The following is a 27503-nucleotide window of genomic DNA, read 5'->3' as shown; positions in this document are numbered from 1 at the left end:
AAATCTTGAAAACTGAATCCTCCACCTGAGATGTAGCCATAGAAGCTAAGTAATCAGCAGGTTTATTAACTTCCCTCCATACATGCTTGAACTCCTTTCTGAACAAGGTATTAGAGATGTGTAAAATTTTTCTTTTGATAGCTATAGTTTCCCATTGTCCCTCAATTTCTCCATTTAGAATATCTATAGCGAATTTGGAATCTGACCGAATTGAGATCTCCATCATGTTGATGTCTATGCATAAAGTAATTCCTCTAAGGATAGCAAGAAGTTCCAGCCATAAAATATTTGTCTTCTCCCCAAGACTAGTATAAGCCATAATAGGAACCCCCTTTCCTGTCCCTGATTATGCATCAATAAGAAGCTCGGACTTGTGAGAGAGACCCATCACAATGTAAAGCAACCATATTTTTTGGAGGCATAAACCATGAGCAAGCTTTTGGGATCATAATCTTCCAACTCACATGAATTCCCCAATTAGACATGATAACTTGAATTTTAGGATTATATTCAGTCACCAAGTTCATCCTAGAGCACTTAGTTTTGACATCTGAGATAATTGCTTCCATAATTTGTGGTCTTGTTTTATTTTTAGATTTGAAAACTTGAAGTTTCTTTCTTGCCATAAGTGTTGTACAGTGGCACAGAAAACTAACTTCCCAATGACCCTCAATGGATCCCCATCATGAAATTCATGTTTGATCTATATAGAAATATCTAGAATGTTAACAGGTTCCTCCCCTTCTGATTGCAAAGAGATGCCACATCCTCCCATAAAGCATGTGAGGAAGGGTATTCAAAAAATAAATGGTTTATGCTTCCCATACCTGCCCAACAGAAAAGTTGAACCAACGTTCCATCGCTTTAATGCCCCCGCCTGGGTTATAAGCTCACACTACTGAGCTCTGAAAATACAACTTAAATTCCTCTTTTTTCACTTTATAGGATTTAATGCTCCCTTCTAATTATTAAATTAGCTTGTTTTCTCCAATAATGCCCTAATATTTCTACTCTTTTGTGTTTTTCTTATTTTCAGATTTGCCGATTCCATCCCTCTTTCCATTTTTATACTTCATGGTAAGTTTACTACCATAGCTAAATATATTGTGTACATAGAATCTGAAACTTAGTTGCAAAGAACATTTCATTCGGGTTTTTTCTCCTTTAGTTCTCCAACCCTCTACACCCCCCCAAAAAAAAAAAAAATCTTATGCGCATTATAAGTTATACTTTGCAATTAATTTCTATATATCTTGAAACTCATGCAATTCTCACCTTAATACGTGTGTGTGTGTGTGTGTGTTATTTTTTTCTTTCCAGTTGCAGATTCGGGACATGCATATTGCAAAAAGAGTGGAAGGCATACGCTGCTGAAATTTGTCCAGATTAGCATCGAGCGTTGGCACAATCGGTAGTATGAACTTTTCTTTCTTGGAATCAAACAGTAACTCATTTTGGATTTATGGACTTTTTTTTTTTCTTTCAGCGTTTAGTTTTGTGTTAATTTTTCATTTGGGAAATAATATTTAGCTCAACATTTCATTTCAGGTAAGTACTTCTAGAGGCATCGGACTGATTATTGGTCCAGCGATTGGAGGTTTTTTGGCACAGGTATGGATTAATTTTGTTATGAACTGATGATAAATCATTTTGTTTTTCCATTGGAATTATAGAAGGATGAGCTTCCTTCTAGAATTAACACTAAAATGGTGTATTTTTTTATTCAATACGAATCTTCTAGTTTGATTTTTCTGATGATGGTTTACACAATCCTTGGAATCTGCCCTAAGCCTTGTGTTGTACTTGATTAGGATCCTCAAAGGTCCCTCTGACCCTATTTCAGTTATATGTGCAAATTGGACTTGTAAAATCTGTCAGAATCCCTTTAGTATGACTGCTTAAAGGTATTCTATGGATCATTTTGAGCTAAGATGTATTATTTTTGTTTTTCTAAATGATTTTTTTTATTTATTTTGAAACAGTGAAATTATCTGTGCACCAAACGATTTGAGATGGTGCACAATCTTTTTTTTTTTTTTTCCTTTTCTTTTTATAGTTTTATAGAAAAGAATCAGATGAAATGACATCAAAAGTGGGTATATAACAGCAGAATAAAAAAAAAAAAAAAAAAGGTGTACAATATAGATCTAAACTGTATATAAGTAATCTGGATTTTACTAGTTTGTCTACTAGGATATTGCTCGGTCTTGGCCTCTGCCAGAGTGAGATATGCCTAGGATGGAAGAGAGATTTATCTGGTAAGATCAGAGGCAATATTGACATAGTGCAGATGCTTATCAAAATTCGATTGAGCACTAGAATGTTTGTTGTAGTTTTTGGCCACTGTAAGATGTGACAAGGAGACAGAAACGACCCTGTCTTCTGCTATCTGATACAGAAATCCTAAAAACCTCAGAGGAGGACACATTTGTGTATTAAATCAGTTAGATGTGGCTATAGTTAATTCCTCTTCATGCCAAAGTAGGTTTTCTTTCTCCTAGGCAAGCCATTTTTGATGAAGCCAAATTCCAGATTAGGATTCAAAGATCAGATCAGCTGCCCCACACACCCAAGTCTGAAATATTTTCTGATAAGCTGGAGGCTAAAGAGTTCTCTGGTTTTGCATTTCCAGCAGTTGATGTAGCAGGGGTCACCAATCAATAAAGTTTGACTTGCAGGTTCTATAGATTAGCAACTGAGTAGTCTATGGTAGAAGAAAGAAGAAGAGAAAGAAGAGAAGGAAGAAAGTAGTGCTGTAGGGCTGGGGAAGTAGGTTATCAGCCAATGGGGGAGGGAGAGAGATACCAGATAGATTGGAGAGAGAAAAAAGAGATCGATATGTTGAGGGAAAAGAGAGAAAGGGGGAAGAGAGAAGCTTTCACTTGGCACTCACTTTCAAATAAAGTTTCTTTAATTCAATTCTAATTGATTAGAGGGGATTGGCTACATATTTATAAAGCAAGAGAAAGTCTCCTAAATCTAAAATTCTTAGGCAGCTCGAGTAACTTAGCTAACATGGACTCTAAAATACTTAACGAATTAGAATTGCTGAGGCCTTAATCTTCTAGATAACTTTAAGATAACTTGGAACCCACACAACAAACCAAAAGGGGACTCTTTGATGACTGAACTAAAGCCAACTACACTACCTAATGGACCCCTCTATAAATTAAATATGAATTCTGTACTGCTCCCCCCTGATGCAGCCCTGGTTGGACCAATATTAATCAGTTTGGAAGCCAATGCCATGGGGAACCAGGCCTGAATTTGGTTTTTTAGTCCACTAAGGATAGTTAGGGTATGTACTTTCTTATTAGGGGTAAATTTATATTTATTATATTCCTGTTTAGCTGTCCATTGGTTTAGTTTTTGAGTTGGAATAGGATGCCTGAGATAATGCTGGTAGAGTAGCTTGAGTCCAAATTGGAATCAATCTGCAAATAACCAATGTATGTAAGAATTTCCACTATAGTCCTCTTTATTTGTCTACTTTTGGTGCCAGGTTCCAATTATTTATTCCAAAAGAATCCAGTATTTTGAAAATTGTAGAATTGCCACTGTCCTCTTTATTTCAGATTTTATCACTTGGGGTGTGCCCATAGCAACCCAATTAGGGTTTTGGAACCCTAGGTTGCACCACCCTCATTTTTGGAGTTTATAATGTAACCCATCTCAAATAAAAGAACTAAAGCCCATACCCTATAGATATCCAAATAGGACCCATTTTTCATCCTTGAGTTTTGTAACAAAGCAAGATTAAGAACACTTGGGAGGGTGCTTGCAGCTCTTTGTATTCAACTCGAACAAAATTTAGAATATGAAGCTCTGATGTTGCATTTGTGTCTCAAAACTTGTGAGGAAGAACAAACTCATGGTGTGGAACTTCTTTTGGTTCAATAATGTCTTTCACAAGCTTGTTTTCTACTTGGAAGGGAACTTACTGTTCAGCCCAATAGAAACAAGTCCTTTATCTTGGTTTCCTCTTTTAGTTCTTTTGGCAGCATCATAGACAAAATGTCTGATGATCTTGAAGGTGCATCTAGTAGCAACCCCTTAAAAATAAATCTTTGATGCGTATGAGAGGGCTCTATGGAACATAAGTTTCCATTAAGATCACGCATAACATTTTATTCTTTCACCAATTATGTCGACATGTCTGGAAGACATGGAAGACATACACAACATCTAGCACATAAAAGTAGGGGAAAATTTAATCAATGAAGACATCATCATCAGATTCAATGATGATATGATGATCTTTTTTGTCTTATAATATTTTCACCACAGACTGTGAAGCCAAGCAAGCCAGATTCTGGATTAGGAATCAAAGATCAGATAGGCTTCTCTACAAGTCCAGATCCGGAATATCAGACAAAGGCTAAAAATCTTTCTGGTTATGTATTTCCAGCAGCTAATGTAGCAGTGATTACCAATTGATAAAGTCTGACTTGCAGGTTCTGTAGATCAGCACTGGAGTGGACTGATAGAAGCAGTATAGAAAAATAAGAGAAAGAAGAGAAGGAAGCAGCGCCACAGGACTGGGGGAATACTGGCCGATTGGGGGGGGGGGGAGGAAGAGAGAGAGAGATGTATAGATCGAAAGGAGAAAGGGAGAAAAGAGATTGATTTGTTATGGTGGAAAAATTGAGAAGAGAGTGAGGGAAGAGAGGAGCTTTCACTTGGCACACATTGTCATGCTAGAGTGCTAGACTAATATAAGTAATAAGACTCCAAAGTACTTACTAATTACAATTTTTTGACCCTGAATCTTCTAGGTAACTTTTTGATAACTTGAGCCCCCCACAATGAATCAAAGGAAGACTCGTTAATGACTAAACTAAAGCCACCTGATCTACCTAATGGGGTTCCCATTACAAATTAAATATGGATTTCTTGTTCCCTCTCAGACTCCCATTTTTGGTTTTTATAGTTTAGTCCATCACAAAGAAAACCCAAAGAATTAAAAGCCAATACGCAATAGGTATCAAAGTAGGACCAATTTTTGGACCAAGCTTGCATTCCTTTTTCTCCATTTTTGTCCATGGCTGGACAATGAACAAATAGGCTTGTGGTAGTTACTTACATTTTATCCAATAATGCTTGCAAGTTTGACGGTATTTGAAGAGGAAAATTTTATTCCTACATGTGATCTATAATATGCCTCCCCTTTTGTTATGCTGGTGAACTACCTCTCCACCAAGGTGCCTCATATGCTTTTAAGTCAGAATTTAGTCGTGAATCTGATAACTGGTTGAACAATTGTGGGAGACAACTTCTGTTAGAGTGTTAGTAAATGAAAGTTGCTTCCCTAAAATCATGAATTGTGGAATAAACCATACAATACATGTTAATTTTTTTTTTTCTACAACATGTACCTCATTTCCACTATTTACCTAAACTTACATCAGGATATTTTCCTAATACAGTGCTTGAGTGCATTTGCAAAGTTAAAAATGTTGGGCTGGTGGTAAACCGTCCTTGAAAAATGAGTTTATTCTGAAAATCATTTTTGTTTTGCACACATTCCTAGTTTTGTCAGAATTCTATCTTTTACTGGATGTTTTTATGACTGAATCAAAGTCCTCCCTAATAGGCTGTGTAACCTTCTCAGTGCTTTCCAGATTTTTTTTTTTTTTCATTCTTATTGGTATGGATGTATACTTATAAGATTTTTTTTTTCCAAATATGGTGAAGCAAAATATTTAGAAAGATAAAGAAGAATCTATGCCTAATTGTCTAGTTCCTAATAAATCTAATATTTGATTTGTTTTCAGACCATTTAAGTTAGTGAGAATTTTGTATGGAATATCTTCACCCTCTTCCCTCTTTTATATGTGCTTTCTCTAATCTTTGAGATTAATTTTACTAATTTAATTCTTCGGATTTATATTTGTATATTAGCCCGCAGATAAGTTTCCACATAAATTTTCTAAAGACTCACTATTCGGGAGGTATGTCATAGTATTTAAATTTTCTTAGCTAGTTCTTTCCTCTTGAATAATTTCTTTATTTATTTTTCTCTTTAATTATTATCATGCTTAATACTATTAGCCTATGTGCTGTAGGTATCCATACTTGTTACCCTGCCTTACCATATCAATCTTCTCAGGCTGTGTGTTTTTTGTTTGCTTCTGGCTTCCAGTAAGTTGCCTTGCCATATCCTCTTATTACATTTAGTCTTCTATGCATTTTTTTCTGCCTCATATGGTAATCCGTTTGATGCATAGAAATAGAAAGAAATAAATGATTTTTGAAAACAAGGCTCATGCTTCTCTCATTAAATAATGATTTCTTTTTCAATTCTTTGTTCTCTCTGATTTTCTTTCTTCACCCCTTTTATAGTACAGCAGCAGAGTTCATGCTCTATTTAGTCCTCTTAATTTCATGCTTCATATATCCATACTACCTTTTAATGGCATATCTGTTGTTTTGTTATTCTCTGACTTTCTCTGTTTTGGAATGATAACTAATTACTTCTGCATTGGCTTTTATTTGATACCTTGAAAAAATTTGATTGTCGTTGTAGGAAACTTTGCATAGGCATCCGAATGAAAATCAGTCGAATGCACTTGAAGCTCCTTCACATGGATCTGATGTGGAGGAAGCAATCCAAGAAACTGAACAGATAGAGTCATCAAGTTCTGATGTGAGTCTTTGGAAGAACTGGCCCTTGATGTCACTCATCCTTATATATTGTGTTTTCTCACTTCATGAGATGGCTTACTCGGAGGTTAGCTTTCTTCTTTTAAGCTACTTTCATGTATTTAAATTCATAATGTGATGCTTACTATTTCTTTGCATTACTCCATACATTCTATTTTCATTAGGAAGATAACAAACACTATTTGGTTTGTATACTCCAAATTTTTTTCTGATAGATATTACCATTGTAATGCAAATCCATTAGGATCCTTCTTGTATTTTTCTTTTTTTTTTATCCACTAGAATTTGGTGAATCTGTAAGGGTAAAATGGAAAATATTTCTCAAAATCAAGTATTGCTCTATGGTTTCCAGATATTCTCACTATGGGCTGTCAGTGATAAGAAATATGGAGGATTGAGCTTTAAATCTCAGGCAGTTGGTCGAGTTCTTGCAATCTCAGGTATATTGGCGTCCTTACATATTTTGAAAGATGTGGAAATTTACATTTTTCATCTGGTTGATTGGTAAGCATAAATTATTTTTTGTTCTTCTTTTTCAAATTTTGATTGAAAGCATAAATTCTTACATCAATAACAGGATTCTCTATAGCCCAATCTGGTTATATACTGATAATCTTTGTAGATGCATTTCAAAATTTTGTTGTAAGATTCAGTTCTACTCTTGCAGATTCAGATTTTTGGGATTTAAAATGGTAAAAAGCCTAAGATAATTAAAGACCTAATGCTGAGCACAGCTGAAATAAGGTCCAGATAGGCCACAGATAGTAACACAAAGGAATAAGTGAGGTACATACTCATTCACATCATAGCACGAGCAGCATAATTTGGAAGTTCAATGTCCTGTGTTTCAAATGATCAGCTATTAAAATGTTGTCCTTTATCACAGTCCAAATGAATGATTGCACCTCTCTTGGAATCTTTTCAAATTATCTTATAAACTGATCCTACAGAACCCGTGTCTAGGCCAAGTATGGACTTCACAGTGTAACTAATCTGTTTTTCCCATCCAACTTCTCCAATCAGACATTGAAGCATCCAAATGGAAGTCTTTAACAATTTTTTTTTTTGTTTTTTTGTTTTTGTTTTTTTTTTTAATGTTTTTATTTATTTATTTATTTTTTAAATTTTTGTTCCATGACCTTTGTCCAGTGATTCGCCATTTTATATTTGTTTCGAATGATGTTTCTCCTGCGATATCATCCTTCACATCGAATCTTGTTAGCCATTTACATAACACAGGCTTTTTTTTTTTTTTCCTTTACCAAGTTCTCCCAATCTTTTCAGCATGCAAATATCCCATTCAATCAAATGTTCTGTCATTCACTTTCCCCTCCCAACCCTTCCATAGGAAAGCCCACTCTAATGTTTCTTTCTTCTTTGCCACCGATATGGGAATCATAAATATTGATAAGAGAAAAAAAAAAAAAATGTTGGTTCCTTGGTAACACTGCTTTAACTAGACTAAACCACCACATTTATGTTCCCCTTTTCAACCATCTACCTTTTCTCATTTTTAAGTTTTCAACCATAACCTTCTTTCTAGGTATTCCCAAAACCCAATGTACTTCCCTTTCTATAACAGGCACCTAGGGCATATCCAAATAAATCTAAGGAAGATTCCCAACCCATGGTGACTGAAAGCGTTGTCTTATATTACTTATTTAGTACCTTCCCTTCCTTTCTACAGAAGGACAAAATGAATGAGATGTTCTGATATAGGAAAATCACAGAAATTGGCTTATTTTAGTGGAAGTGAGCCTTGGGTTTGGGTTCAAGGTTCAAAAAGTTGACCCTGGTTGAAACTTGAATAATTCAGATTTATAAGCAAAAATACTTTCAAGTCTAGTAACGCCAATCAAGGAAATCTTTTGGCCCCTTTTCATCACTGAACTTTGGAACCACAATCTTGATTCCATAGTACCTAACTGAAAATTTTAGTGTAGCTAGCATCCTGGGGTGTAGCTGGATTAGGTTGCTACCTTTAAGGCGTATCTTCGATATGTAAGGTACCAAAATGAACGGGAGTAGACGGTCCATCTTCTTCTTGTTTTCCAGTCATTCTTGTGAAAGCACAAAACTTTGTAAAGAGGTGGTGTTTCGTCCATAAATTTATCAAGCTTCACCTCAGTCTTCTATTGACTTTTAGCCAATTACCAGTATAACTTGTGCAACTCGGGATTGGTGATGTGAGATTGCTTGTCATGGTTAGTAATTGCCAGAAAATTCGGCTTTGATACCAATTGATGTGATCTCGGTGTTTGAAAACCCTAGAATTGGGTTGCTATGGGCCCTCTGGAATGAATGAATCTCAAAATAATGTGACCAATGACAATTTTGTAAATTTCTAGACAGTCTGGACCCTTGAGAATAAGGTAAACAGGTTCATGGATTAAGATTATGAAGAAGGGGACGAATGGTATTAAATTTCACATTGGGGAAAACTTAAAAAGAAATTCAGAGAATAAGGGGCTTTGTGCAATTTCAAAGGCCAATCCTTCAAAGAAACTAAAGAGAAATATCTTATTTTCTTCCCAATAGAACTCAAAGGGTAATAGAATCAGCCCTGTTTCAATGGAGAGATAGATTTCTCTCCTATGATAGTTAAATGGGCTGAAATAATGTTAAGGTTGAGCTAATACCCTCTTGTTTTCAACTAATAACAAACTCAAACAGCAGGTTTTACAATGGAGATAATTTCAGAAAGTAGATCTGGTGTAAACGCAGGAACCAGGTTTGAAGTTTTGGTTAGAAACTTAAGGATGTATTTGGTTATATAATTCCTTGGAGTTTTATTTCGGATTTGACAATCATTCCATAGAGAGTGTTTCTGTTGATTTTTTTTTTTTTTTTTTTTTTTTTTTTTTTTTTTTTAAGATTTTCCAGGAAACTGTTTGGTTACTCATAAATCTGTTACGTAGATCTACCTGAAAACTGTTCAGTTAACCTAAATCTGTGAGACCGATTCTGTAGAATCAGTCATAAAAAACTGTTTGGTTACCCTAATCCCAGCATGCAACACTGATACTAATACCGGATTTGGTGCAATAGTAAGCATTACTCTTAACAGTCCAACTTCTGGTTCTATACTTCCATTGCAATGTTGTAATTGCTTATGACTATGTACCAAAGGAACCTACAATTCCAAAATTCTAATTTTAATTTATTTAAATAAGGATATGTAACTAAGGAAGCTATAATATTACTAAATCCTGGTTTTGATGTAGAAGTTGTTCAAGTCTTCATTCAATCTGCATATCGAAGAAGCAATGGCTGCCATAACTAACAAGACTATGAATAAATATAACTTCTGAATCATCAGGACTTCCTTTATATGTGTTTCCCATTCCCTGTTTCTGTTCCATAAGGATCAACATATTTGAATCATCTCTGCATCTGCAGTTGAGGATGAAACTCTGAATGTTAAATTTCATTCATTTGGCTCAATATTTCTCCTTCAACATAGCAATGAAGTTATCTCTCTCCCCCTGTGTCATACCCTCTGTGGAGCAATCTCCCACTCCCCACTCTGATCCCTGCAATCCAGATACTACCCTATAATATTTCTCTTCTCCTAAATAATCTGAAGACCATGATAACAAAATTACTTCTCTTTATTCAACTTGGATTTCTCCAATAGCTGCTCAAGGAGTGGGGATGACTTGAATCTTGCTTCAAGTTCTGCATATTTCTTCTGATTTTCTTCTGCAAGAAGGAAGGACTTTTCTCTGTAAACCTGATCTTTCTACAACATAGAAGGAAGGTGAAAGGTGAGGTGAGATCGAACCATTGAATCGATTGAAGAAATATCAATCCCGATTTTTGTGATTCTTTTGAATCACCACTTAACATGGACTATTTATATGAGGACTAGGATTATGTGTGTCAAATATGAGTTGTGCTATTTCCCTTATTTCTCATATGAACCACATTTAGCTTTACAAGGTGTTTCAAATGAATTAGTATTTCTAAGTAGAACCAACTCAAAAAACAACCAAACAATTTAAAAAAAAGTGAGTCATGTTTCACTAGAAAGACTTTCTATAGAATTATGTAACCAAACACATCCTAAAACTTCCAGCAGAGATCAAATCTTGACACAAAACTGTGCAGGGTGAATCATTTCTATCATAGGGATGATCCCTTAAACTCTCAACTGTAGAGGTCGATGCTAACACTTGGGGTTGTAAATCAGGTTAGAATAGAACAAAGCGACTAGAAGAAGGAACAATGGAAGGAGAAATATCGAAAGGAGGAACAAGAATAAACAATAAAGAAGAATAAAGGAGAGAAGAGAGTTGGAAAAAAAAAAAAAAAAAAAAAAAAGGGAGAGGGTTCCCTAAAAAGCAGTGTGGCCTTGCACCAGCGCGAGGTCCAATGAGAGCACTAGAAGAAGCATCAACAGGGCTGGGATTTTTGCCTTTCAAGAGAGGCGAAGCAGTCATTTTGGCCCCCCCACTGCATCATGGCGCAGGGGCATGCTGCCTTTTAGGCTTCTTTTTCTCCCAAAAAAGAAAAAATATTGACAAAAGAGATTGAATGAGAGAATGAGAGAATGAGAGAGATTGAATTTGGAAGGGTAAGTATTTCTCTTTGCTTGGGTTATTGGAAAGATAATATTATGAATTTGGAGCCATTTATTTCCTCTCACTTCTTAGGTGAGATTTGGGAGGACATATGGTTGCCTCAGCATACTGACTCTATCCATGACTTTGTATTTAGTATGGGAAAATATTGTTTTGTTGTTGCACATGGATATTTGTAAAGAAATGTCAGCTCAAGGTTGGTTTCAGAAAGGTGCTGATTGAATGGGAGATAAACGACTTAAAAAATTTCTGGAAATCCTCTACGGTGTTTCTGTGGATTGCATATGGTGGCAGAATGGTTCAAAACGTATGTTTTTTGTGAAGTGTTAAAGAGAACTTTGATATGGAAATAGAGACAATTCCTCATCCTTGAGTGTGTGTTTGCTTCTATATTAACTGGCAAATGAAATTCGTCCTGCTACTATACACTTCCTCATCCTTTAGTGCGTGTGTTTGCTTGGGGTCTAAATTAGCTGGCAAATGAAATTTGTGCTGCTACTATATAGAGATGACTGATAATCTATTCTGCACTTTGATTTCGTTTTGATGGTTGAATTATATTCTCTGAAGGTGTAATTTCTCCGAGGTGGCATGATAAGATATTATCAGAGAAAGATAATAAAAGACTGTTGTTTCCTTGTAAAACCTCTCCAACTTTTACCCATTAAAAAAAAAACCTCTCTGTAGAATATCTTTTGTGGTTTTCATCACAATTTTACTGCTTCCATAACATGTCATTGTGATAGCCTTATAGGTGGAAGAAATTGGTAAATGTCTTATAATTAATTTCAGATCAGAAATAGAAAAAGATATCTGTGCACAACCTACATGGCTGCATCATAGAACTGATTTATGCCATTTGAAGTTGATGAGACCACACTCCCTCTCTTTTCAACTCACTGTCATTCTGTCAATTTTTTTCTTTTATTTGAATATAGATTCAGAAAATTGACTTTCTGATTACTTGTGGTATCACTAGGTATTGGCCTTATGGTATTTCAATTTTTCATATTTCCACCTGTTGATAGGAGACTTGGACCGATATGGGTCACTCGTATTTCAGCGGTATGCTTTCAACTTTGTCTTTTGTTGTTCAAAGTTTGGATTTCATTCGCAGTCTCTGTATGCATTTTGATGCTATCTCTTACTGACTTTCCTGTTTCCAGATTTTATCAATTGCATTGACACAAAGTTTCCCATTTATGGCTCGGTTATCGGGATTCAGGCTTCATTTTATATTAAATGTTGTATGCATTTTCAAGAATGCCCTGTCTGTAAGTACATCTTAACTGGTACATCCTTTGGTGACTTGGTATCCCATTTATCACTTCATGGTTGGATTTTGGTTTCTTTCCCTATGTTACCGGTCTCTGCAATGTATCACTCACTCACTCTCTCTCTCTCTTATAGAAAACAATGAAAGATGTTATCAATGAAGTATTAATTTATTTTTCTCAAATGGTAAAAGTTGATTAACTCCCAAAAAACAATTTAGGTTAACAAATCCCATCAATGGGAGGAATAGAGAGTTGCTTTCCTTTAAATACTCTGCTATTCCTCTCATTAAGCGTGTGGTGATTCTGAATACTAAATAGGGCAGAACTGAGGAAAGAAAGAAATCGGAAGAGAAGTGATCGACCATTAGGGAGGGAGCTTCCATTGATCTGATATTTATTAATGTAAAGCAACTGCTATTCCTCTCATTAAGCCTGTAGTAATTCTGAACACTGAATAAAACTTCATTACCAAAGTGAGAAAAACAGGGGCTCCCCAACAAAGGGAGAAAGAAAAACAAAATACAAGCTAAACCCAGCCTCAGCTAGAAGAGGCATGGGAAGAGTACAATGAAATGGGGAGACCCCATGAATCCACAATTAGCCAATTCCGAGGGGAGTAAATGCACTGAGAGGAGTCCGAGGATAGTTTGTTCCTAATATCAAAGCGATGATGGCCAAAATCTGCCGGAAGGATTGACAGAGCAACTACCATGGACAACTTACAATAAAATGAGTTTTGTTTGGGAAATAAATGCTAGATGTGTGGACTAGAAAATGTCATAGCTTCTGCTTGTGCTCCTCTGATGATAGGAGCAGTAAAAGACCTGAAGAGGTTGAGTTCAGTTGCTTATGAGGAGAAATTTTCTACACAAATTGAGTAAACGTTCGAGGACCCACGGAAGAGATTTCTTGTTGGGAGTTAGGTGTTGAGTGCATTAGGAGTGGGTAAAAGAATTGGGCTACTTCTATGGCCAGGCAAGGAAGAATTTTGAAGAGGACAGATGTGAATCTTCTGAGGGGTAAAAGATGAAATGGGCTTAAAAGATTGAAGAAGGCAGATCTAAAAGTGAAAGATGCTATTTTTTGGAGGCGAAAATTCTTTAAGAGTGGTTAGACCTTTTTTCCCCTTGGTCGTTTTGCTTTCCTATGCTTTCCTAGAGCTTCCTTTTTTTTTTGGAAGGGGTGGTTGGGGCTGGGGTTGCGGTTCGGTGGATTGGCTGGTCATTGGGCTTGGGGTCGGGGTTGGCGGTGGTTTGTTTTTTTTTTTTTTTGTGGGGAGGGAGGGAGGGAGGGAGGGGGGGCTCCATGGGTTTCAGAAGATGTGGAGATTTTGTTCACTATTTGGTTGATGGTAAAGTTTGGAATGAAAGTCTCATCATATAGGGAATATTACTCCATGTTATTATTTCGGGTATAACTCGAAAGGAATGAAAGGATGGATCATTTGACAAACATTAGGTTATATGAAGAATTAGCTTGACAGCTGTATGTACCTATTTGATTGCACATTAATTTCTAGGGACTTCTAATTTGTGACTAGAAGCTTATTGGGGAAAAGCTTGGCCTTGGCTATCTGGGAGTCTGGGACAGCTAAAGGCTCTTTAGAGGAGGTAAGTGTACAAAAGTATTGCTCAATTCAGCTGTGTGCATAGCTTAGCTGACACTATACTTCTAAATAAAATAAAAATAGAAAAAAATGATGTTGGATTGTTTTGGCCACTTGCTTTATGCTTCAATGTTCCATCTTCTGGTCCATTGCCCCGATGCAAAAGCAATGAACGATAAAGAACATTATATTACAAGTCACTACTTAATGCATGTGAGCTTCAGAGCTAAAGGATTAAAATAACTTTCATCTCTTTGAAAGGAGGTGATTATGGGACTCGTTAAACTATTTAATTTTAAGATTTTGCGTTCTCATTTTCAAATAAAGCTTGGCTTGGTCTATGATCTGTGGGGCCTATCTGATCGTGCAGTTAGCATGATCTATTATCTGGTCTGTCTGGTTCAGAAAGTCATAAAAAACATCAAGTTGATTGTTTTTTAAACTTGGTGTGTTGCTGTGTTATTACTAAAGTAATGTAGGCAAGTTAACTGTTCTAGCGATCAAACCATCAACTCTGATCCATTTTTCGAGACAATGGTACTGAAGTTGACTCTAATCCTTATAAATATCCTATTCTTAGATACATGCGTCTGTATATATTATCCAATCTCTCCTTATTTATGATTGAACCAAGACAATAGAACTGTTCTCTCTGGGTACTACCCTCGTTATTTGTTAACACTTCCCCACTCCACACACACACACACAGAGATTAATTTGTGGCAAAGCATAGTACTGGTATTAGTAGTAGCATTTACTTAATTGAATTATCATAGTAGTAAATACTTCCATTGAATCTGAATTAGTAACACTCTCTTGTGAATTTGGATTGTTGTAGTATACCACTTCTTTACTAGAGTTCTGTTTAATTCCAATTAGGTCTCCACTATCACGGGATTATTCATTCTCCAGAATGCTGCTGTTGTAAGTTTCACTTTTTCCTTGGTCCTATGCTTTTTATTTTTCTTTTTCTGGTTTTGAGTTCATATTTTCCTGCTATTTCTGATCTGATATTGCTATGACAGCCCCAAAATCAAAGAGCAGCAGAAAATGGCATTTCAATGACTTTAATGTCACTTTTCAAAGCATTTGGTCCAGCAGGGGGAGGTGCCCTGTAAGTGTTATTTTTTCATGAAATAAAAACTATTAAACTGTAATAAAAATTGGTTCAAGAAGAAAATCGTTACTTGGGAAAGAGAGAATAAAATGGCTTTCAACCTCACTGAAACTTGGGTTCAGACCACTGTTAGTTAAAATGGGAACGGAAAAAAAACAGAAACGTACGGTACGGGTTTTAAACAGATAAAAACGATGAACGGTACGGTCAAAAAAAGGGAACGGCAAACGGACGAAAACGAACGGTACGAGTATTAAATGTGTAGTTTTCAAAAAAACGAAACCAAAAAAACGGTAGTATACTCATGCAATTTGAGAGATTATTACTTGTATACATGCATCTAATATTCCAAAAGCTCTAGGAGTCCCAAAATAAAAAAACCCAATGGGCTACAAGAAAATGAAATGTTGCTAGCTTTAGCTTCTTCTTACTCAATGGGCTATAAGAAGATGAGATTTTTTTCCTATAGATAGTATGGAAGTTAAAAACAAAAAACCAAGTACCATATTGTTTTCACTCTTCACTTTTACTAATAGCGTTTTTTTTTTTTTTTAATTATTATTATTATTTTTTATTTTAAATATTATAATAATTAATTTTTTTAATAAAATTCCTATTTTACCCTTAAAAAACGGATGTGTTTAAAACGGCCGTTTAAAACACGTTTAAAACAGATTCTTTTGTCGTTTCCTTTTTTTTCCGGATTGTATAATAGCATACGGGAAAACGCGTTTTAAACGGCAAAAAAATGGGAACGCGTTTAAAACGCGTTTTAACTAACAGTGGTTCAGACTCTATAGAGCGAGAATTGGGTCTAGGGTAAACAAACAAAATCCAAACAGATATTTAAATATGTATCATTCAAAAATTGTATAGCTAGAGATTGGTAGATTACTTACTATTTTTTATTTTAATTGTGCTTCTTGTTCTATCCTTGGGATCGAAATTTAAAGGGGTTTAGTGAATCCAAAATCCAAAGGAAAAGAGGTTCATGCCTAAGGGTAACGATGTCAGAGGCATGATCATTTTGCAATGTATCAATTGTGCCCGAAATGATGTTTATTTCGATAAAGAATCACCGGCGTTGATTTCCAGATATATATTACTCTAAAAGAGTCGACAAAATACACCTAGTCAATTGGATTTGAGAAAATTTTGTCCCTATTATCCGAAACATATGATTCATGAGGAGATAAAGAAATAGATTGCTAGAACTTTGTCTTATATTCTTTCTCCGTTGTGCAATTTTATCTCTTTTAATTTAGTCGCTCAGAACTTTTTATATTTGCAGGTTTTCATTGGCCCAAAAGCGTCTGGATGCTTCCTTTCTCCCAGGTATGGAATCTTATCTTAACTCTGTACCATTCGTTTGGTTGTTTCTGCGGAATATACTGACAAGTACAAGGTGATGGAGAAAGTACAATATCATTACCATTTGGTGAACCTATGATGTTTAGATCCCAACTTCCAACTACACCAGCCCAACTGGCTCCATCTCCTGTCTTCGACATTCTTTTATCAAGTAAGGAGGGATTGAGGACAAGGGAGGAGAAAGGTGGAATTTTGAATGTCCAACTGAGCCTGCATCCTTTTTTTTTCTTTTTGATTTATTGGATGTCTGGGATGAGACTGATGAACCTGCATCCCCAAGGTTCTCAACCACCCATGGCAGGGATTGTTGGTGGTTTGGGGTTTGACCTTACTGTCATCTAGTGATTCCCATAGGTCCCATGCTCAAGGGGAGACTAGCCTCGCCGCCAATATCCAGGTTGTCAACCATGTTGGTCCCTAGGTGGATAGGCTTATATACTCTAGTTCCAAACACAGTAACAGGAGTAGATGTAAGCTCCGCAACCACATCTGTCATGGCCATGAGTCTCAGGCCTTTGCTCAGGTGGAGCCATGCCCTGTGGAGGGTGATGAGGTGGCCAACCAGGGTTGTATCTATGTTGATGAGGAAAGAAGGGCATCACTTCACGGGGATCCTATGGTGGATGACAAGACTTGCACACTCTTAGAGGGTTCTGAGTATCCAGTCCAAGGGATTGAGTTATCCTCCCACGACTCCCCCATTGCTGACCCATGGTACAACCACATTAAATCACTGCTATGTACCTCCTCCACCAGTACTTCGGATGAACACTATCTTCCTCAATGCTGACGGCATCAGGCAGCAAGCCGTGGATAGAAATGCTTTGCCCCATGTTGTAGAGGACGCAAGGTCCTCTGACCCTTGTGGTTGGCTATATAGTTGCACTTAATTCATCTTTCCCTTCCCGCTTCTGAATGAGAAGTTTTTTTTTATTCCTACGGTCTTGGCCTGAGAAAAGTGATCTCTGAAACTGAAAGCCTTTCGACCGAAAAGTGACCCATAGAATTGTAGGCTTTAGAGTCGCTCTTTCAAAATAAGTCGAGTAGCTCTTTATATAGTATGTTACAATTCTGTGTCATGGATGTACCTTATGGCTATAACAAATATCCCTAATTCTATTGAGTATTGGTTTTAGATCTTTACTTTTACCGTCTACTGTGCATATTTTTCTAATTCAGGCAATGAATTCTTGATTCAGTAAGCCTGCAGCCTCCGATTTCGTTATGAATTTTCCACTTAATTTGATGTGTATGCATTCTTTTTCTGAGTGGAACTGCAATATTTCTTAGTCAGGCTCTCGTAGAACTTGTTTATTGAGTTATCCAACACAAGCTTAAGCTATCACCTGGAGAGGCCCAACTATATCTGAAGTAATCAAAAGTCCCAGCTCAATCTACTACTAATATCACTAGAAGGAATATGCTATGTATCGGTTGATACCCATTAAGATTTCGCTATGAATTTTCCACTTAATTTGGTGTCCAGGTGTAGTTGAAAGTAGAGATTAGAGACTTCTTGTTGATTTGAGCTATATTTGTCATCTAAGAATCATATTAGTAGCTCCTGTTTTTCTCATGCATATCTAATAACTAGGCTTTTAGATGTATCTAAAGTATTGGATTGTATCCATGATATATCTCTTAACTGATGAGCATCCCTGATTTCAGTTCGTTGATAAATTGAGTTGGCAGATCAAAAACTTGAACAAAACAACAGATAAGAGTGTATCATCCTTGAAGAAGTTGATTAAAACCATTCTGATTTAGTAATCCAGCAGCACAGATCAATTGGAATGTTTAGTGGATCATAAAGATTAATAGATTTGGCCTGATGCAGTAGATCACAGGTTCCCAGGAGGTCTCGGTTTTGAGCCCCCTGTTCCTCACCTTGTCCCCCCCCCCCCCCCCAAAAAAAAAATCCCCCTCTGTATCATCCAAAAAATAAACTATTAGTTCCTTCACTCCATTTTCTAATTTTTTATGGTATAAAGAATAAAAGGCACAAATGAAGGTCTTTCTAAAAGAATCAACTATATCAAATTTTAATTGAAATTAGACGCCAGTGAATTAATTTTAGATGCTCAATTTTCAAATTTATGATTTTTCTAAAAAAAAAAACGAAGACACACCAACAAAAGCGGGCTTTTGGGTGATCGAAACAGTTATATGGACCAAGGAACTGGGCCAAGTGGTCAGCCACTGAATTTTTTGGACAAGGATGCATGAGGTTGATTCTTAAGAGGCCAAGGGCTGTTTCAGACCTTCTGAAGGGGCAGATAGTAGCCCTTGGCAATCATCTTGTAATTTACTGCACATAATTGAAAAATCCAACTTCCTGATATTGCTGCACAGTATAATCAGGTTCTTTTATTGAGATACTGATCACGATTAGTATATTGAATTGCAGGTGACCATTTGGTTTTCACCACCTTAAATGTAATTACTTTTATTGGGTTCCTGATGACATGGAGGCCATTCCTTCCTCCACCCAGTGACTGGAAAATATTTAGAGGAAGAGTTCCAAATGTATGATTATTGTACTTGAATTGATCAGACAAAAAGCAGAAAAATCTTATTGCTCACAGGATTTAGATTTTTGGTAGTTCTATTGTGATATCAGTATGAGTTGAACTCATCCTCAAGAAGGCAATGTTTTGTTATCCAGTAATCTACTCTCTCTCTTTCCCTCTCCCTTTCCTGGTTTAGCTCATAGCCTTTTCCTCTTCAGTTGATTATGAACAAAGATGAGTTGAAACAGACCTATGAAAAAGATCATCACAAGTGGAGTTAGCTTTCCATATTGGTTGTAACTCTTAGCTCTTATCTCCAGACTCCAGTAGTCGGCTAGGCCATTATTTCTTCTAGTATTTATACGTATTGAACTCCATACTGAACTCCACCTGCCCCTGTTGAGCTGGGTCTATTGGTGAGTGGCTCTTTATCGCATTCATCACCAGTACCCACCTCAGAGGCAGATATTGCTCCACCACCACCACCCTCCACTCCAGTTGATACCATCATGGCTCCACTCATTTCTCACCAAGAATTGTATCTCTATAACATATTAAGAAGTTTAAGCCTGATATTATTTTCCTAAATGAAACCGAAATCCTTGACCACTCCTCTTTCCCCCCTTTTTGTCACCTTAAAAACTTCAATACTTCACATTTCATCAATAGTGAGGGATCCTCGGGAAGAAAAGGAGGACTTTGGGCACTCATTTCTAACTCTTTTGGCTCACCAAAGGTCTCATTTGGATCTTTCTTTATTTTTATCCAATTTGAACCATTGATGGAGATTCCTTCGCAATGGGGGCTCCTTTGCCTGAATGGCTCTCCACAGGCTTGTATTCGAAAGAATGGATGGATTGAATTACACTCTTTTATCTCGTCTGTTTCTTCACCTTGTGTTATTATTGAGGATTTTAATAAAATCACCTCTCAATTTCATAAAATTGGGGGCTCGGACTTCAAGCCCTTTTTGTCCTCCAGTTTCTTCATTGATTCCTTTTCTTCTCTTAATCTGGAGGAAATCCAACTACCTGGGAACCCTTTTACCTGGTCCAATAAGCAGAAAACCCCTAAACTTATTAAGCAATGTTCGGAGCATGCCTATGCTAATCCAAACTGGTTAGCCCTTTGCCCTTGATATACCATATGCACACAAGGACCACTTGATGGTCGGGTGGTCGAGCATACGACGCACTGAGCACATGGACCAGTCAATGGTCGGGTGGTCGGGCACATGATACACCACCCTTATGGGCCAGTCAATGGTCTGGCAGCCAGGGCGTCAATGGTCAGCCAGCCAGGGCATCTCAAGCATCTCCTATGACCCCAACCTCCCATACTTCATGGATCAATGACCTACTTCGGAGGGAACGCTCCACTTAACCAACCTCTCAAAATGGCTAACTAGTGTCCAATAAGACTATGGCAAGGTAAGGATTACTTGATCACCAAACTAGCTAACCACCATCATCCCTGGTTGAGTTATCCATTGGAAAGCCCAACTATGGTCAGGTAGGCCACTGTTAACTTGGGTTGAGTTAACCATTGGAAAGCCCAACTATGGTCAGGTAGGCCGTTGGGGAAAGTTAACTTGGGTTGAGTTAACCGTTGGGATATGGTGCCAGATCAGCAACCCCAGGTTGATCCGGTTCACAAGGAAAGGGTACGTGGAGGTTCGAAAGATGAGTTGGACCAATGAAGAAGGACCCTAGCCTTCTATATAAGGAAGACCTACTCCCCAGCACAGGTAACACTCTCAATTGTCTAAATAACCCTGATAGAATGATTACCCTAAAGTCTGACTTGCGCATTGGAGCCTGGTCCCGAAGCCTCCTCCGGGCCAGTCACTAATCTGTGTTGTGCGGGTTTGCGTAGTTTGGAACCATGCAACAACAGCCCTCACACCCATCTTTCCAAACTCTCATCCATTAGGTTTGACCATAACCCAATTATCCTCAACATTCCCCCCTCTTCAAATCTAAAAGTTGTTCCACTACCAACGTGTTTGGTATTCCCACCCAAACTTTATTCCCTTGTGTTCTCAGAAATGGAATGCTCTCAGATCTGATTCCCTCAATTCCAAACTTTTCTGCCTCAGCAGATTACTCCTCAAATGGAATTCCGAGGATTTTGATTGAATTAATAATCTCAAGGACAACTACCTCTCTCATATTTTGAACCATGAAAATTTGTCAACCCCCCACCCCTTGTACATGAGATCTCCCTTCTCTCTGCTAAGTTTGAATGGATCATTGATGCCGAAGAACGTTTTTGGCATCAAAAATCTCGACACTCATATTTTTGAGGGTATACTAAGTTTTTCCATATCGTTACTAAGGTCAACCAACACTGCAGGAAAATTGATATCATCACTTCCCTGGATGGTGTTAGATTATCCGAACCCTTCCTTATTGCCAAAGAATTTGCTTCTTTCCTAGAAAATTTGTTCACCACTTCCAACCCTTTGGAACCTTCTTTTATTTTTTGTCTCTTCAATCCCATCACTAGCTTTCAACCTCACCTTCTATCAGCCTCCCTTGTTGAAATTAGAGATTCAGTTTCTCTATTGGTGCTTTCAAGGCTTCAGGCCCTGATGGTTTTTGGGTAGTGTTTTCTTATAAATTTTGGGAACTGATCAATCCTAAGATCACTTCTTTTTTTGTCTACAATTTTTTCTCTTCTGGAGTCCTCCCATCTGGCACCAACTATAAGTTAATATGCCTTATCCCCTAGAAGGATAATGCATCATTGGTTACTGACTTTCAACCCATCAGTCTGTGCAATATCACGTACAAGATCATGCCCAAGATTCTTGCATCAAGACTCAAATCTCACCTCGGCAAGTTTATTTCTCCGTGCCAAGTTGCCTTCGTCCCTGGAAGATAGATCACTGACAACATTGTCAAGGTATGTGACAAGCTTGACGCCATTTTTGACTTCCTCAACTTCGGACATAGAATGGCTCAGCCTTCAATTTTTTCAAAGCTTTAAGACGAATTAGACAACGTTATCCTGGCCCTTAAGCCCATTTTTGTTCATCATTGCCATGGAAGGCTTGTCCCGTCTCCTCTCTATTTACAAGGAACTCAATATTTTTAAAGAAATTATGGTCTCCAGGTATGCCCCAGGAAATCTCACGTTTGTTTTTTGCTGATAATACCTTTATCTTTTGTAGAGCCACCCATGATGACTTTGCCACTGTCAAATGCATTCTTGACCTCTTCACTGACCTCTTGGGTTTAACTATTAACTTTTCTAAAAGCAATCTTACTTTTAGTTCAACTATAAGAATCAATGAAATGGTCTAGGATTCTTCTTACTTGGGAATCAATCTTTTCCATGTCAAAACTAAAACCAAAACTTTTAGAAATATAGTGCGAAGGGTGGAAAAAAGCTTGGACTTCGGACATCTAATATTCTTTCTTATTCAGGCAGAGTTGTGCTCGTTCAATGAGCACTTTCTTCAATTCCTTTCCATCTTATGACTTTCTTTGCCATACCTAAAGTAATCTGCAGGAAGTTAGATTCCATTTACCTGCACTTTTGGAATGGAGACTCTGCCTGTTATACCCTACATTCTAAACCCGGTCTAATTACCCGTATTGACTTGGTTGATCATATAGGGGCTGAACCGGAGCGAACTGACACAAGTACCATATGGAACATGGTAGCAAGAGTGACCTTGAACTCGAGTTAGCCGACAAGACCGAGCGGGTACCAAGTGTAATATATGCACTCAAGCCTTGTACTTGCACGCACCACAAAACCATGTAGAAGAAGTAAGGGTACGTGCTAGTAATTTTGGGTGCCTATGCAATTTAATTATGAGTATGTGTTTGTCCCCATTGAAGTCCAAGTGGAACACTAGCAATGGGCTGACTAGAATGGTATACTCACCTGAGATATACCTACCTGAGATATACTCACCTGAGAATACCCACATGAGATATACCTACCTGAGATATACTCAACTGAGATATACCCACCTGAGATATACTCACCTGAGATATACCCACCTGAGATATACTCACTTGAGGTATACCCACATGAGATATACTCACTTGAGGTATACCCACATGAGATATACTCACCTGATATATACCCACCTGAGATATACTCACTTGAGTTATACCCACCTGAGATATACTCACCTGAGAATACTCATCTGAGATATACCCACTTGAGATATACTCACTTGAGATATACCCACCTAAGAATATCCACCTGAGAATGCCCACCTGAGATGTACCCACCTATGACTAAAAGATATTTTTGAGGGATCAGGTATAAAAGAGGAGACATTTATTGTCTTTTCACTCATTAATGGTAATTGGTCGGTGGGAGAGTAAAGAAGAGAGAGAAAGAAAGAAGAAAGGAAAAGGAGGAAGAAGAAGAAATAAGAAAGGAAATGAACCGTAGAGCTTCCTCAGAGCTGGGTCTTAGTATTTTGAGCCCGAATTAATAATCAGCCCGCTGGGATCTTCGATTTGAGGTAGGTATTGTCCACATTCTAAGGATTCTTAAGAAACCCCTTTCTTAAACCCTCTTTTTGATTTTTGGGAAAGAACCCACTTGGATCTTGCTAATCTTACATGGATAATCAAATCTAAGAACTAATGGAATGTATGTACAATGATTTTGAAGGATTTGGAAGGAGTGTTGGTGAAAATCTAGAGTATTTGGAAGTTCTTAAGCAAAAGAAGTGAAATTTGGGGTTTAATTGGTATTCTTAAAAAAATGTAAGAATCTCCTCCTTTCTTTTGATTTGATCTTAAATCTAGGTTAAGGATACATGACTGGACCTTAGATAAATGATTTGAGTCGCCGGATCGACCCCAAACAAATTCCTCAAGCCGAATAGAAGATGGGGAAGAAGATGGGAGAATTTCGTTTCAAGACTAGGGGGTGTTCCAGGCCCACCTGAGTTCCCAAAACTCAATTTCTGAGCTCTGGTGTAACTGATGGGCTTTGAAGCCCGCCTGTCTTTGACTCATGCCCACCTGTCTTTCCAAAATGCCCAAAATAAGTCCAAATTGGATGGATACCCTCCATTTATGATTCTAAACCCAATTTTAGTGTTTAAACATGATGATTTTGACCCCAAAATAGTGAAACGATAAACTTGCACCCCTACCCCGGTGGTATATTCAGAGGGCCGATCATATTACTTTTATTTCAGGTGGAGTCACCCATTTACTTTCTGTCATTTAAATTATCAGGAGTCGGCTTGCATTTTTTATTTCGGTACCAACGATGGGCATTCTCCGACAACCCTATGGACATATTAAGGGATGGGGTTCGTGACTCGTACCCAGGGCATACGCACACTATGGTTGTGAGTAGCACATAGCCTATGACCTAGTAATGTTGTTAGGCTAATAAGATTAAAATGAATTTCAGACATAGAGGTGCATATGTGTTGTGACTGTTTGTGGGATCTTCGTTCCCACTTACTGGGCTAGTGAGTTCATCTCACTTGCACAAATCTTTTCAGGTGATTTCACAGGTTACCAGCTTGGAGATTAGGAGCCGGGCCCCACTGTGGAGTTTTCCTCTGAGGACTGGTGGGTCCTTGATGAGTTCGAGCACGGTACCAATTGCACGTGCGAGAATTGTGCTACATGGCAACTGTGACTTCTGAGTGATTTTTTTTATTCTTTTTGATGTACTCTCTTTTTATCACTTGAGGCTTAAATTGTTATATTTTTGTGTATATATCATGCCTTTGGGTCTAAATGTATATAACTTTTATAACTCAATTTGGATATTAAGTATTTAGAAAATAATTACAGGTATTATTATGAACAAGTCTTTCATTGAAAACACAGGTCTAATCTTAGTTTAGTAGATGTATGATGTATTACAGTTATTACATTGTTGATCCTAGCATGTTTGTGAGTTAACCGGAGTTAACTCGATCACCGGCTCGGTTCTGTGCTAGCGTGGTGAACCCGGTGGTATTAGAGTGCGATGCTCTACCTGCCTACAGCATACTGCTTGGACTCCATAAAAACTATAATAGGTCTGGGGTGGGTGAAGATAAAAACCTTATGAAAAGTTAAAAAGCCTTAATTAAATGTAAAATTTACAATTCTTGCATTTCATGGCATGCATGTATTGATAGAATGAATTCTTGAATTCACTTGTTAACCAAAATTTTCAAAAAATTTCGGCAGCATAATGGCATAAAATGGGAAAATAAAAAATTTTCAACATGAAACCTAATAGACAACAAAAATAATATGATAATAACATATGATGACCGACACGGCCACCATCATACCACGCAGTTTAATATAAGCAAACCATTCAAAAATTCATAATTTATATCAAAATCACAATTCAAACTTTAAATACACAAATGAAATAATTACAAAATGAATAGCAGATGCTATCATTGTTTAAAGCTGTACTACTCCGATCACGTAAGTAAAGCAGAAAAGTCAACTATGAAACCCAAAATAGTTAAAACTGTCAAATAAAGCTAAAAATTCAAGTAAGAATGACAAGTAAAAGGTCAGAAGAGGGTAATAGGCCACCATCCTAAAACACTAGTTAGAATCGTCGCTAGAGACATCAAAAGGCTCTCCTAAGTGAACCCAAGAGTCGATGCCGAGACGCATGTCCCAATGAGTGAATCGATCATCGAGGCGCACCACTCTCCTCTATACAAGTCGAACATCCGTAGAAATCACCCTAGAAGAGTGGTACATATCCCAGGTGAGTCGCTGAAACCTGGACTCCATCTCTCTAAACTGACTCCACATTTGGAGCTCTCTACTGGTGTTCTCATCCACTCTCCTGAGAAGCTCGTGCTCCCTGGCTGCACTCTCTCTATGCTGAACTCTAAGCTTAGCCTGACCTTCCCTCAAGGTCCTCAACTCTGATAGTAGGTCCTGTAGGACAGATGCCTCTCCGATAGGTGGGGGAGCTAAGGCCTGTGTGCCAGAAACACTAGGGATATCTAGACCACCAGCTCTGGCAGATCTGGAATCCCCAGCTCCAGGGAAAGATGGATTTCCTACCCTAGCATCCAATAGCACCTTCTCTAAAACGTCCTCCTCTCTGATATCCTCATGATCAGTACCCCCTGGAAACCCTCCTTCTGGTATGAGATATCTCTTTCATCTCTATCATGCTCATCCTCATCCATGGGCACATCCTCCCCCTGCTCCTCGGCTACCTGGGGCTCCACCATCAAGTCGTGAAAGTTCATCTGCCTCAAGTTCATTTTGGGGAACTTGTCCCTTGGGACCGTTCTCGCCTCCCTAGAAAGGTTAATTACAAAATGCTCGAAGACTCGAGTGAGGGCTCTACCATAGGGTGGGTTTGCGTCCTCTGAATTCATGGCGTGGTGGTGCATAGACCTCAGCATGAAGTAGGGAAGGCATAGTCTAAGTACATTGCCCTCAAGGGCAGATAGTAGGCAGGCAGCCAGGTAGGTTGGCATGAAACCCACCTGATTCCTATAACCACTCCTAAGAGCTAGGTTGAACTGCACCAATCTGGCAAATGCCCTGCCCGCAGGGGAAAAGGCTAACTCAGATGCAGGTCTCGCACGTGAGCTACTGATCACCTCATAGATGTGCTCCTGCATGTCCCGGATCATTAGTGGGCCTATGCCTCTGGTCTTAGGAGGACTGTAGTAGTGGATGCCCTCTGAGGAGATACCCATAATCTCTGTCAATCTATCCATAGTAAGGATGATCTCCACACTCTTCACCATACTGATTATGGAAAACTCCCCCCCCCTCCTCTGTAGTCTCAAGGTTGCAATAGAACTTCCATACTAAGCCCTTGTAGCATGGTCAGTCGATGTTGAGGATAGAATCCCAACCAAGAATGAAAAACTTCTTTAAGAGGTGAATACGGGAAAAAAGCTCCACAACCACCTGTTTCTCCAACATCACAAGTAGCGAGCAGAAAGTACCCCATAAGAATGCAACTCTCGAACTATAGAAGACCATCTCATCATAGTCGGATGGGTCTTCAGGATCCTCCCATTATCTAGATGGTGATGGGGCTGAAGAACTAGACCCCACCTCTTTCTTCTTCGCCTTGGAAGCTTTCCTCTTCTTAGATGGATCGACAGGTTCCTTGCCTTTTCGTGGTGGCATCCTGAAAATGCAAAGAAAAGAGATAAGCACGTGATGTAAAATGAGAAGTCAAAGTATAAGGAGTACCAAGTTGAGACAGATAATAGGAGTGGAATAAAAAAAATGAATATAATGAGCTATGATAGCATATGGCAGAAAGTTTTAGGAAATGTGATCTAAGATAGCATATTACAAGTTATCAAACCCGGATAGCTAAACCGGCCAAGTGATTCAATGCATAGATAAGAAGGATTAAGGTGATGGAAATCACTAAGTAAAC

The 27503-nt window shown here is 37.9% G+C and overlaps 1 protein-coding gene across 1 annotated transcript; it reads left to right on the top strand.

The window, feature by feature from the left end:
- Positions 1 to 722: 722 nt before the first annotated feature.
- On the top strand, positions 723 to 19310 carry LOC122069573 (probable peptide/nitrate transporter At3g43790). The gene is made up of 14 exons (XM_042633624.1): positions 723 to 792; positions 1037 to 1077; positions 1391 to 1414; positions 1549 to 1611; positions 5902 to 5951; positions 6066 to 6141; positions 6527 to 6730; positions 7016 to 7103; positions 12226 to 12311; positions 12413 to 12520; positions 15009 to 15053; positions 15155 to 15243; positions 16538 to 16581; positions 19025 to 19310. The coding sequence occupies exons 1-14, from the start codon at positions 723 to 725 to the stop codon at positions 19147 to 19149; spliced, it is 1113 nt and encodes a 370-aa protein (XP_042489558.1). The 3' UTR covers positions 19150 to 19310.
- The last annotated feature ends 8193 nt before the right edge of the window (positions 19311 to 27503 follow it).

This window comes from Macadamia integrifolia, unplaced genomic scaffold, assembly GCF_013358625.1.
Source record: "Macadamia integrifolia cultivar HAES 741 unplaced genomic scaffold, SCU_Mint_v3 scaffold652, whole genome shotgun sequence".
In the NCBI taxonomy this organism is placed as follows: Eukaryota; Viridiplantae; Streptophyta; class Magnoliopsida; order Proteales; family Proteaceae; genus Macadamia; species Macadamia integrifolia.
The sequence above is the reverse complement of the archived record's forward strand: the minus strand, read 5'-3'. Positions and strand labels throughout refer to the sequence as shown.